This window comes from Nannospalax galili, unplaced genomic scaffold, assembly GCF_000622305.1.
Source record: "Nannospalax galili isolate Female #2095 unplaced genomic scaffold, S.galili_v1.0 scaffold796, whole genome shotgun sequence".
NCBI lineage: Eukaryota > Metazoa > Chordata > Mammalia > Rodentia > Spalacidae > Nannospalax > Nannospalax galili.
In genome coordinates this window covers 757,083-769,719 of record NW_008337084.1, presented here as the reverse complement: position 1 = coordinate 769,719, position 12,637 = coordinate 757,083, and the positions used below count along the sequence as shown (strand labels likewise).

Genomic DNA, 12,637 nt, shown 5'->3' with positions numbered 1-12,637 from the left:
CATCTTTAATCCCAGCACTAGGGAGGCAGAAGCAGGCAGATCTCTGTAAGTTCAAGGCCAGCCTGGTTTACATAGTAAGCTCCAGGTCAGCTGGGGCTACAAGGAGACCAAAAAAAAAAAAAAAAAAAAAAAAAAGGCCAAGGTATTAAAACCAACAGAATCACACTGCAGAAGACTGCATGTATCAGAATCAGCCAAGAGAGGATATGAAGCAAGTATATTTAACATAAGTAAAAGAAATTATAGGAGAAAAATAGAAAGCAATGAATAAAATGTTTAGATTTGAGAAAAGTAAAACTACAAATATATTTGGAATTAACTTCTCCAAAGATTGTTTTTAATTTCAGATTAGATAAAGCTGAAAAGATGGCTAAGGCATCAGTACAGAAAAATTGATTAGAATGTAGTATAACAAGAAAGGAAGCACTCCCCTTCCAAAGTAAACGGGCCATGGACTCACAGCATGAGAACAGGGTGCGAATGCAGAGGCAACATCTGAAGGAAAGTTCCAGGAATTATGCAGCAGAGCTAAATTCAGGACAAATGTGATGCAGTCCACAAACAGCACAATGAAGCTACAGAATTGCAGAAGGCAAGAGGTCTTAAAGTCAGAGAGAAAAGTCAGATTCCTCTCAAAGAAAGACAGAGGCACTAAATTCTCAAAGGCAGCATTGGAAGCCAGGGCTCAGTGGAATAACAAAACAGCCTCAAAATATCGAAAGGGAGCAACTGTCAGTCAAGAATTCTATACCCAGCAAGAGTATTCTTTAAGGTAAGTGTGCTCCCAACAGACCCTACAAAAAGAACATTGTAAAGATATAAACAAAGCCAATGTCAGAGAAAATTATACACATAAGGAACAGTAGAGAAAAAGAACAACATAAAACAATAAACAGAATTCCATAAAATTCATTATATTAGAGAATTCAACAAAATGATAATTAAGATGAACAGTGGCAGAAATAAAATATATAAGTCAGAAAAAGGTATTTGCAATTAAAAGTAATCCAAGAATTATAAAGAAATAAATTAATTTTAACCTTTTCTATGATTACATTCCAGGAGAAGGCTATGAAAAGAAGAAGAAGAATATCAAATTTCAAGCCTTAAAATCAGAAACAATGTGGTGATGAAAATAAAAATTTTAAAGAAGAAAAAATGTAATAAAAAATATTTGGGGGGGCAAATAGAAAGTACCACACTGAGGGCTGGAGAGCGTAATCAGTGGTTAAGAGCACTGGCTGCTCCTGCAGAGGACCTCGGTTCAGTTCTCAGCACTCACACGGCAGTCAACAACCACCCTAACTCTATCTAGTTCCTGGGTAATCTGACACCCTCTTCTGATCTCCTAGGGCATTGCATGATATGGGTACACTTACACACATACAAGCAATATACTCATATACAAAAAATAAAAACAAAAAATACAATATTTTTAAAAAAGAATATCACACTGAAGAGAGATAAACCCAGACATTAATATAAGTGCTGTAACTGTTCCATTTAAAGTAAAAGATCTTCTAACTAAGTGCCATTTCTGAGAGATACGTGAAACATAAGAAAGCTTTCAACAGGAAAACTGAAAGTAAAAGGATGAAAAAAAAAAAAAAAGGTGCTGTGACTCTTAGCCTATAATTTGCTTAAAGGAACAACTGTGCCAAAAATATACTTGTAATGCCTGATACTATAAGGGTCTTGAAGTGTCTGTTAAATTACAAGTACTACTGGATTACAGGCTTAGAACCACAAGCTGCCTAAGTTTGTATTTCTTTGATGCATCTCTGTAGGCCTCATTTGTGACTTAAAGCTGTCAACACGGCTCCAGAGCAATCAGAACCATGGGTAGTGTTTATAAGGTGATAATTAATTCTACTGGTGTATTTACAATATTTCTTTCTGTCAAAACAGAGTTATTCCACTTAATTGTTCAATTAGATAAACTGGAATCAATATGTAATTGCTTAAAGACAGCACAAAATGTTAAGAGAAAAGCTTTAAAAGTATTTTTTTTCCTGGGGTGGAATTCAATATTCCTGTTTGATTCACTTGCTAAAAATGATTTAAAGGCTCTTTTGACTTAATTCTGTTTCCCATTTAACCAGAGTCATTGCAATACAACATTCCATACAAATCTTACATACATCTAGAGGAAAAATTCCAGTTTAATCCATAACTGTCATAAAAAAAATGCTTGGGCACTTCCAACAGAGGGATTTTTCTAGCACTTTAATAAATATATCTTGAATAAATGGGGAGAGGGATATTGAATCCAAAGTGAACATTGTGCAGAGTTGGAATAGGAAACTGAATTTTCTTGAGAAGGAATATACATTTAAACAAGACCCTGGGAAGAACAAAAGGCCAGTTTGAATCGGGGCATTGCTGAGGAAGCTGTCCTCCAAGCACATGCCAATTCTCCAGAATCTGCAGCTACAGAATGTGACTTCTACCATGTAGTGCTTTTACAATCACTGGCAGAGAATCGGACGTGCTTCTGAGATGTAGATATTGAGTGACTGGATGGGAAACTCACTGCAGCAAAATTTCATCAGCTTGAAAGCTCATAGTATACAAATTCATGCCTCAGAACAATTACGAAATGTGCTTCTAAAAGGTTAAACATAAGTGATAGAATCTGTAACTGACAGTTCTAAGAAATCTGGGTTCCTCCTCACTTACCTACTCACAGAAGCTGAGGAGAGCAGGCAATGCTGCCTTCATTAAGAACAATCCTGTATAAAATTTACTGTCAAGTGGTACTGCTAATGTTCCATTAATTTCCTGAAATGCCAGCAAAGAATACTGAAAAGATATAGTCCAGATGTACAAATTGATCTTAACTGTGAGCAAAATATTCCTTTCCCCTTATAATATAGCACATCTCATTTCTGTTTCCAAAATGCCTAGAACCCAGGCAGAATGCAACATTTATACCACTGGCCACAAAAAATTCTTGGTGTTCACATTTAGTTCTAGGCACTTGTTGGCTGGTAGGCACCATTCAATTAATCCCTGTTTTCTGAGGAAAGTTTTTTTTGCCATCTATACTCATCTGAAGTCCAGGCTTTCACTAACCCTGTGCATTATTCATCAAACACCAATTAGCCTTCTCGTGCCTCTTCATATTCCCTATGAGATAGTGCCTCAGTGACCACAGGGAGCAGCTGCAGGGGTGGGGAGAATGAGAGTGGGGCGAGTTTGGTTGTGCAGTTGTTTCGGGATTTGTTTTCATTGTGCATAGGAAGACAACAAAACATGGAAATTACTCTCAGAAAGGGAGAAGTTTACAGTCACAGATCCCCACAACAGGAGGCTAGGCATAGCACATGGACACCTAGGGAGGTACCCAGGTCATGTAGGACAAAAAGGGCCATCACAGAGTCGGACACAGATATGTGTTGAATCACAGATTGGGACACAGTTATGTGTTGGCAGTTTTGTGGGCAAGGATGGGTAGGGTAGGCATCCTGAGAAACAGAGGTGTGCATGGTTACTGTAATGTCACCTGACTCTGGGCTCCGTGTTGGGCCTTGGTTGGCCGAACCTGGTCCTGGGTTGAGGCAGGGCTGAGTTGGTGTGTATGTGAATTCTCATCAGCTTGTTTGTATATCATGGGGGCGGGTGTCAGAGTGGAGTCATTTATTGTAGTCTCTCTAGAGGCCTAAGACACACTAGAGTCTCTCCAGGGTTAAGAAAGGTCAAATACCAAAACATCAAGAATATAGAAACAAGAAAGTACTGTCAATACCGTCATTAGGCTAAATTAATCCATGAATTGCAATTCGTCTGGACTGTTAATAATTTAGTATTGCTCGTGGAAATTCCATAGCACCTCTTTGGCACCTTGTTGGCAGTTTAACTTGCCCAAAACAAAATTCTCACAAAGGTAAAAAAAGGAAACAGAGTGGTTAACACACAAGACTGTTTATTAGGAAGCTTTTTAAAGAAATAAGAGAGGTGGCTGGAGAAATGGCTCAGTGGTGAAGAGTGTATACTGCTGTTGCAGGGGGCCCCAGTTCAGTTCCCAGCACCTACATGGGGCAGCTCACAACTGTAACTACAGCTCCACCGGGATCCAACACTTCTGTCACCTGTACTTACCTGTACATACTCCTACAGGGATACATGTACATACACATAATCAAAAATAAACTTAAAAGAAGTTTTTGGCTAGCATGCAGAAAGCCCCGGGTTTGATCTTTAGCACCAGGTTAACATAGTGAGGTGGTGCATCTGTTAATATCAGCACTCAGGAGGCAGAAGCAGTGGGATCAAATCAAGGTCATCCTTAGTTATATTGTACTTAGCAAGTTTGAGGCCAGCCTGTGCTATAAAGATCCGCCCCCGCCTCGCAAAAGGGATGGGGTCCCCAACTAAATGGTCCCCACCATTCAAAAAACGTTTTGAATGAAGGGTTAAGCAAACTTGATTTTGGAAGTCAAGTACCACACAAAACTTATTCTGCCTTACGATGCACTTTGTAGGAGTGCAAACAACTTTTATGCTTAATATATCTGTATTAAAATGACACAGAAGGAACTTAAAAGTGTAACTGCGCACGTGGTTTAATGCATTTTGTTTGTAACCTCGTGGTTCATTGACCAAGTACATGTTCACCAATGTTTCTCAATAGGGAAGTATAAACTTATTCTGATCACAGAGCAATGAAGGTGTCAAACACAGACCATACCTTGGCAGCATCATCGCCTTCGTCTTCATGCACTGAGCTGGAAGGTGATGGGGTTGCAGACTTGCTCCCGGGTGGAGACGGGGAGTTGTGGGGAACGTTGCTTCCTCCCATGTTCAAGCCCAGTTGGGCGCTCAGCTGGGACTGGTTAATGGTGGTCAGCTGACCATGCTGCATCATGCTAGCCTGCTGCCTGATGTCTGCAGGCTGGCCTCTGGGCCTCATGGCTGCCATCTGAGGGTGGGGGCTGTACTGAGCTCCCTCTGTGTTCCGGATATCCTGCATCTGAAATAAATGAACAAATACGCAAAATTTTAGAAACATGCTTGTTGAAATATTTGTTTTGTTTTTATTTTTAAATTTGGACTTTAAAAAATATTTTATTTATTATTTTTATTTTATGTGTATGAGTGTATTGTCTGCATGTATGTAAGTGCACCCGGGTCATGCAATGCCACATAGGTCAGAAGAGGTTGTTGGACCCCTGGAACTGGAGTTACATACAGTCGTTAGCTGCCATGTGGGTGCTGAGAATGGAACCTGGGCCCTCTGTAAGAGCAACCAGTGCTCTAAATGATTGAGTCATCTCTCCAGCCCTAAATTTTGACTTCTTGACAGAGGATCTCACTATGTAAGCCCAGGCTGGCCTGGAACTCATGGTCCTCCTGCTGTAGCTTCCTGAGAGCTGAGATTAGATTAATTAGATTTAAGTTCACACCACCATACACAGCTAAATTTTTTTTAAATTCTATCAATTGTAGGCTGTCCCATTGATTATATATAATATATATATATATATGTGTGTGTGTGTGTGTATACAGTAATTTTCTCTGTAGTATAATAACCCTGGCAATGCACACTACCTTAAATAATATAAAAAAATGGAGCTGTGGGTATAAATCAGTAGTAGAGTGCTTGCCTAGCATAGGTAAGGCTTGCTCTCCACCCTCATCACCACCAACGACCAACCAAAAAACAGAATTTGATAATCCCATTAACATCACATTTCATGACCCAAGACTAACTCATTATATTTATGTTTTCATACTGATATGTAGACTTGTTATTAATTAATTTATGTGTATATACTATACTTATATTACACAACTGTCAACATGCTGGTGTTTATTAGGGTGTCTTTCTAAATTATAAAATCAGCGCTTATAGCTTCACAGCCATTCATTTTGATGATGAAAAATTAAGCCCTAGGTTTTAACTCTGATCATTTAAGGAAAGTTTCAGGAGTCACTGAGGGAGCTGGTGTTCTCAGTTTAATTCTTCATAGAATAGCCCTCACCAGAATGTTCTTCTACCTACCACACTCAGGATACTTACAGACGTGTATTAACCAATTGATTAATTGATGATTGCAATGATTTGACTGTGCTGACAGATTTGAAAGTAGAGCTCTAAAATTGCAAGGTCACCATATTAATCCATTATGTTAACCGGGTCACTGCTTTTTAGCCTTAATGAGACTCACTCTTGTAATTCAAGCAATGACTTTCGTCTCGGCAAGGATTAGAATTAAAAGCATTGGAGGATGAAACGCTTAACGTTATCTGGAGGTCAAAGGCATTGTGTACGAGGAGTATGGTGGATTTCACTTAATATTTCTCTAGCATTTCTAAAGTTAAAATAATGGGGACTGCTCTATAGCGCTTATGAGTCAAATCAGTTTTTTTACCCTGAGAGAACTTGGGGAATTCAGGTACAAAGTACTCCACATAAAAGCACAAGGAAAAAGAAACCAAACAAAGGCTGTGAAGGAATCTATAGTTCAAACCACACATAGAACTGAAAAATCAAATTAGTGCTATTTGCTATTTCATAAAAACAATTCCACATAGATTAAGATGCCTAGTCATTACCTGTCTGAACTGTTATTATGACCTGAAAAAATTATAACGGTTTTCTAGAAACCACAGATGTTTTCTAGCAATGTGTTCCAATAACTTCACCACGCTAATTGACCCATCTAAACTTGGAATGTGGCTGCGTGGGGCCCTGGATTCATCCCCATGCATGCCCTGTGTCCACGCTCCCTAATTGGTTGTTTTCTTGGGCTATTTCACCCTGCTAATGGTTCCCCAACTCCTGTTCCTGCCCTGCTTTTACCCTTGGTTCAAGTTCCTACCCTCCAGCCTCTTCTTGGCTAAGCTGAGGTTCATTCGTTCCACAAGTTTGCAGCTGCCAAATTCCTAGTCCAAACCAACATTTTTCAAAAACACAAACTGCATTGCTCTAATCCTTTAAAAGGAATTCTCATAATTCTCCTTTCATAAAGCCCATCATTAAGCAGTTACTACTATTTAATGTCAGAGTTACGAGGAGTCTTAAGGGCTCTTGTTCTATAGGAGAGATACGATATTCACAGATATCCTGAAAATCCTACCCTTCTCAGAGGGTGCCATAAAAATTAGAACTGGCTTTTTGAAAAATACACAGAATAGGGAGCACACTAGGCTTTTTTCCCCCTAGGCTTACTCTTGAGTACTAAATTCCTATACTTTTTAACATTTAGAGCAGATTTAACTATGGGCACGGAATAATGAGTGCCCATAACAAACTCTATACCATACACTGTAGACCCCTCCCAAGCCTGCACCAAATAAAACACTCACATACATGTTCAGACCCTTCATGGAACACATTTCACAGCTCTGCAAATTCAAAATATTTTCTAGAAAAGTCTCTAAATTATTTTTCTCAAAATATCTAACTGCTTGATGTCTTCATTTCCTCTCCCCATGTGTCTCCAGTTGCAAAGCATGTGCAGTGTGTAGCACATCTGTTTTGAGTCCATTTCATCTTTTCCTCTCTGAAATCTTATAGTTGCAGAGGGTGATTTCTAACTTGACTTCCACATAGAACCTCCAGATTCATGACAATAAAGTGTTCCTTACAAAGGTGTAATCTCCTTTTATGGTGCCTATTTCTTTCACTGTATTGTGACCTTGTTACATTGTTTTCTTGTGTTAATTTGTGTTATTGGCAGGTCTCAGGAATGAGGTCTGTTACTCCTGCCCCTAGAGGTAGTGTTAGCTAGGATGGGACAGAAGATTGTTGGATAAAGATGATGAGGTGGTCAGGGAAGGACCTCTTTCCCTCAAACTCATCATTGGTTTAAAATCCAGGCCACCAATCGTGTCAGACCAGGCAGACAGCAGTTTTGACACAGCATCAAGATATAGTTTTCCCATGGGGAGGGGGGTAAATATAACAAGAGACCATCATCATCTCCTCAGCCCACATGCTCTTAGAAACAGCTGAATCCTAATACCACGGTGACATTCATGATCTAGGAGAAGCACTTCCATGTTACCTTGCTTACACAGGAGCTGGTTTGTTATTAGTGACTAGTGCTTAATGTGTGGGGGAATTAAACTGGATGAAGTCTGATTACTGAAAAGAGTAATTAATGAGCTCATAAAGGTAAGCAAATGTTTTGATTACCACTTTCCTTCTAGAAAGGCACTGATTAACTGTAGCTTGTAATACCTGATACAAAATTTGAACTAGATATTTCCTGTTATCCCCCATGTTTTAAGTCCATGGGGAACAGCGTGACTAAAGTGTCCTCAGTAAGAACAATTGTTCACTCTGTTTCTTCTCAGCTCCTTCTTGACTTCTCTGTTCTCTAAAACTTCTGTTCCTCAATGATTCCTTTTGTGTCCTGAGTCACTTTCCTTCCACCAGCTAGGATTCATGGCGGACTTATTCATGGAGAATACTCTAAAGGACAATGTGCTGATCTGATCCAAACTCCAGGCCTAATAGTGCCACTGTTTGCTAGACTGCTACTTGAACCTCACTCCAGCTACACGGGAAGACAAGGTTTTCCTTCCCAAACCCACTTTCTTCCATGCAACTGACGTCTGCTGATGATACCTTCATCTTCTTTGGTACCTGTACTCAGAACATTCCAGTCTTTTCTTTACACTTTTATTTTCCAAATTCTGAGTTCTGTGAGTCTACTTTAGAGTATCACTGCTTTCCTCCTGCCTCCCATTCCATTTTGACATCCATTCACTTAGTATAGGCCTCCTCTGTCTTCAACTTCCAATAGCCATTGAGCTGAAAACAAGCTTTCAAATCTAGTATGAAGAGTGTTAGCCATGGGCTCAGACACTTGTCAATGGCATTGGCTTTCACGTGCTGTCCAAACTCTTGAGCATGATGCTAAAGCTTCCAAATACCTACTTCTTATCACTGGCTTTCATGCATGGTAGGGTTCTGCCAAATCCAGTGAATTCTCATTCTTTGCCTAGGTCTCTCACCTTTGATCATATGTCTTTTTTATGCTATTCTTTCATCACTCAATAACCATTTTATGAACATTTGCTATCAGAAATATTTATTTTAAAGGAGGAAAAAGGACTAATTTGTTCAATCATTTATGGACTGTCCAGTACTTTCTCTTCTTGCACCTACCTCCCTTCGACACAGGCTGTTTTACACAAGCCTGTTGAGGAGGGGAAAGATTAAATATCTTAACCTTCTCTGTCAACAAAGACTGACGTAGAATGAAAGGTACGTGTTGTATATGTGTGCTTTTCCCACCACCCCATCAGCACCATTTCTATCATCTTGATGTATGAAAACTCTAGATACGTAAGTCAGAGTTTAAAAATGAGCTCTTCTGCAAGGCATTTAGAACCTTCCTTTTCTAAACTACCAAAGCATTTTCTTTGGCTTCATGTGATACCAGTTTTACATTTCTTAGTCTGATGTGCTATCGTTTATAGAAAGCTTGATTGGTACATGACTAAGGTATTTTTCAGGTGTTCATGAGATCTCTTCTTTCTTCAGTGATATTCTAAATATTTTAAAAATATTTGCTGTGTCAGGACATACATCATTGAAAAAGTTAACGCTATTAGTGTAAACTGACTTTAAGCACCCCCCCCCAGAATTTCATCTATCATTAGTCAGAAAATGAAAAGTTTGACTAATATCTGTTTCCTTTTGTGGCAAAAACCTCAAGCCATACCCCATGATACTGTTTATGTCCTGAGGAACAGGATTCTAGTATTTTGTTGTCTGACTAAATAGCTGGCACAGGAACACATCTGGTGCCTCCCTTGCAGCTAGGTATATGGTTGTGCCACTGTGTAACCTCAGTGGCATAATCTCAGTGAAAGGAATTCATGTTTCTGTGCTCTTTCTTTTTAATGTTCATAGCAGCATCCTTTATAAACAGTCAAACATTACAAACAACTAAGATGTCCTTCAGTGGGTCCAGATTAGAACACTATGGTACATCCACACCATGGACTATGACCCAGCAAGGTGAAGGAATGAATTATTGACACGTGAAACAACTTGGATAGGTCTTAAGAGTACTGTGCCAAGTGGAAAAAGCCGATCTCAGAAAGGGAGATACTATGTGAATTCATTTATAAACTCTTCTTGAAATGACAAATTATAGAGATGGAAAACAGCCAACTGGTTGTTGAAGATGAGAGAAAGGGAGATGAAAGTGAGTTTAAAGGGTTGCAATAGAGGGTTCCTTTGTGGTGATGGATGAAGCATCTTTATTGTGCAAAGGCTTACAAAGAAGTCAATGAGTGAAGATCTGGTGGTGCTCTGTTTTGATGTAGGGTGTCACGATTGCAGGTAGCTGGCTAGTAGCAGGGGTCAACTCTGTATTGATTTTGCAGTTTCCTCTCAGCATATAATTATTTCAAAATGATATGTTAAATATTTAAAAAAGTGGGCCATAGCCGGGCGTGGTGGTGCACGTCTTTAAACCCAGCACTTGGGAGGCAGAGGCAGGTGGATCTCTATGAGTTCAAGGCCAGCCTGATCTACATAGTGAGTTCAGGGACAGCTGGGGCTACAGGGAGACCCTGTCTCAAAAAGACCAAAAAAAAGTGGGCTAGGAGTGGTGGCACATACTTTTAATCCCAGCACTCAGGAGGCAGGGGCAGGTAAATTTCTGTGAGTTCGACACAAACCTGGTCTACATAGCAAGTTCCAGGCAAGCTGGGGCTACAGGGAGACTCTGTTACAAAAAGACAAAAAAAAAAAAAAAAGTTAAAAAGTGGACTGGGAGGAGGAGGCAAAATAGCCCTGTACTTATTAAACATCTACCATGTTCTATGTGCCTTTACATTGTTCATTTATTCAGCATGGTTTTTAATGCCTTCTGTATATATTCCTGTGCTCTTTTATTTTCTTCTGGAAAAAATGTGAGATAGTGATTAGAGCTGAAGAAATTGTCTGGGCTATCAGGCAAGTCTCTAGCATGGTTAAAAGAGCTAGGAGAAAGGGGCTTCAGGATCTGATTATAATGGATCTTAGAAAACTTCTTAGCATGGCAGTCTTTAATGTGGCCATCTTTGCTGACTTACCATCATTAGGGCTTTCTGTTACATTCTACTGAGTATAATATTAAATGGTATATCCTAACTGATTATAGACTAAAAAGCAGGGTTTAAATCTATTTTCTTCACCAAGTCCTAGAATCTAGAAGAAATCTTGCCACATAGTAGGTATTCACCACATAATTCTTGAACTGCTACGAAGAGATATTTGGGCCAGGGACAACTGGGGTTGATGGTGCTGGTTCCATAGACATGTCACTATACATTCTGATCTCTGGGAGAATTTCATCTGATAAATTCTAGGGTTCAAATATACCAAAGGTATATTGTGATGTGTCTGTCTTCCCTCCCTCCCTTCTCTCTCTCTCTCTCTGTCTCTCTCTCTCTCTTTCTCTTTCTTTCTTTCTTTCTTTCTTTCTTTCTTTCTTGTTTGAGACAGGGTCTCCCTGCAGCCCCAGCTAGCCTGGAACTCATTATGTAAATAAAAGTGGCCTCATACTCACAGAAATCTGCCTGTCTCTGCCTCCCCAGTGCTGGGACTAAAGGTGTACATCACCACACCTGGCTTGCTTAAAAAAAGAAGTCATTTCAAGTTTAATCTGTTTTTCCAAATGGATCTTGGGTGTGGGATTTTCTTTTTTTTATTTAAAAAATATTTTATTAATTATTTTTAGTTTATGTGTATGCATGTATTGCCTGCATGTAGATAAGTGCACCCATGTCCTGCAATGCCCGCAGAGGACAGAAGAGGCTGTTGGATCCCCTGGAACTGGAGTTATGGACAGTTGTTAGCTGCCATGTAGGTGCTGGGATTCAAACCTGGGTCTTCTGCAAGAACAACCAGGGTTCTTAACTGCTGAGCCATCTCTTCAGCCCAAGGGATTTTCTTTATTTTTAAAATCAGTACACTTTATATTATATTGGTTAAGAGTCCATTTGAAAATGGAATTGAATTTCACTCTTTTGAAATCTGATCTGTTTCTTTAAATTTCCCTAATTGCTATTACACACTAATATTTTTCCATACTTACAGGAATAAAAAATGTGAATTAAAATAACAGAGAAAGATTAAAATGAAGAGGAAATTTCATATGAGTTCCTTCAAAGACTTTTTCCAATTAATGGAAAACAGAAGTTCCATCACGATCAATTAGGAAACCGAAGTAGACCTCTCCATCCTCTTTCTCTCGTGCCCTGCCTTGTGATCTTCCTCCTGATGAGGACGGCACACTCCTGCTGCTGCAGAAGAGTCTCAGGTTGAAGATGGTGCTTCAGTCAGAAACTGCTGGAACAATACTTGGCACATATTTCAGCGTGTGATTTCCTTCTCTTTTTTTGTGTGTGTGTTGTTGTTTTTTGTTTGTTTGTTTTTGTTTTTTTGAAAAGGGAAAGAAAAAAAAGGCCATATTGTTTACTTTGGGTTGTCATTTTAAAACATATCTGATTTGGGTGCTGAAAAGATGGGTCTGTGGTTATGAGCACTGGCTGTTCTTGCTGAGGACCTGGGTTTGGTTCCTAGCACCCACATAGTGGCTAGTAATTATCCTTAACTCCAGTTCCAGGGGCTCTGATGTCCTCATCTGGCCTCTGCAAGCTCCGTGTGACATGGATGCACTTATAT

General features: G+C 39.4%; 1 protein-coding gene across 1 annotated transcript in view; it reads right to left on the bottom strand.

Moving 5' to 3' along the window:
- Positions 1 to 12,637, bottom strand: part of Tox (thymocyte selection associated high mobility group box) — a 311,520-nt gene that overhangs the window by 43,430 nt on the left and 255,453 nt on the right. The window contains exon 4 of the mRNA XM_008832094.3: positions 4,691 to 4,972. Within this exon, the coding sequence (XP_008830316.1) occupies positions 4,691 to 4,972 (282 nt within the window). The remainder of the gene's footprint in view (positions 1 to 4,690; positions 4,973 to 12,637) is intronic.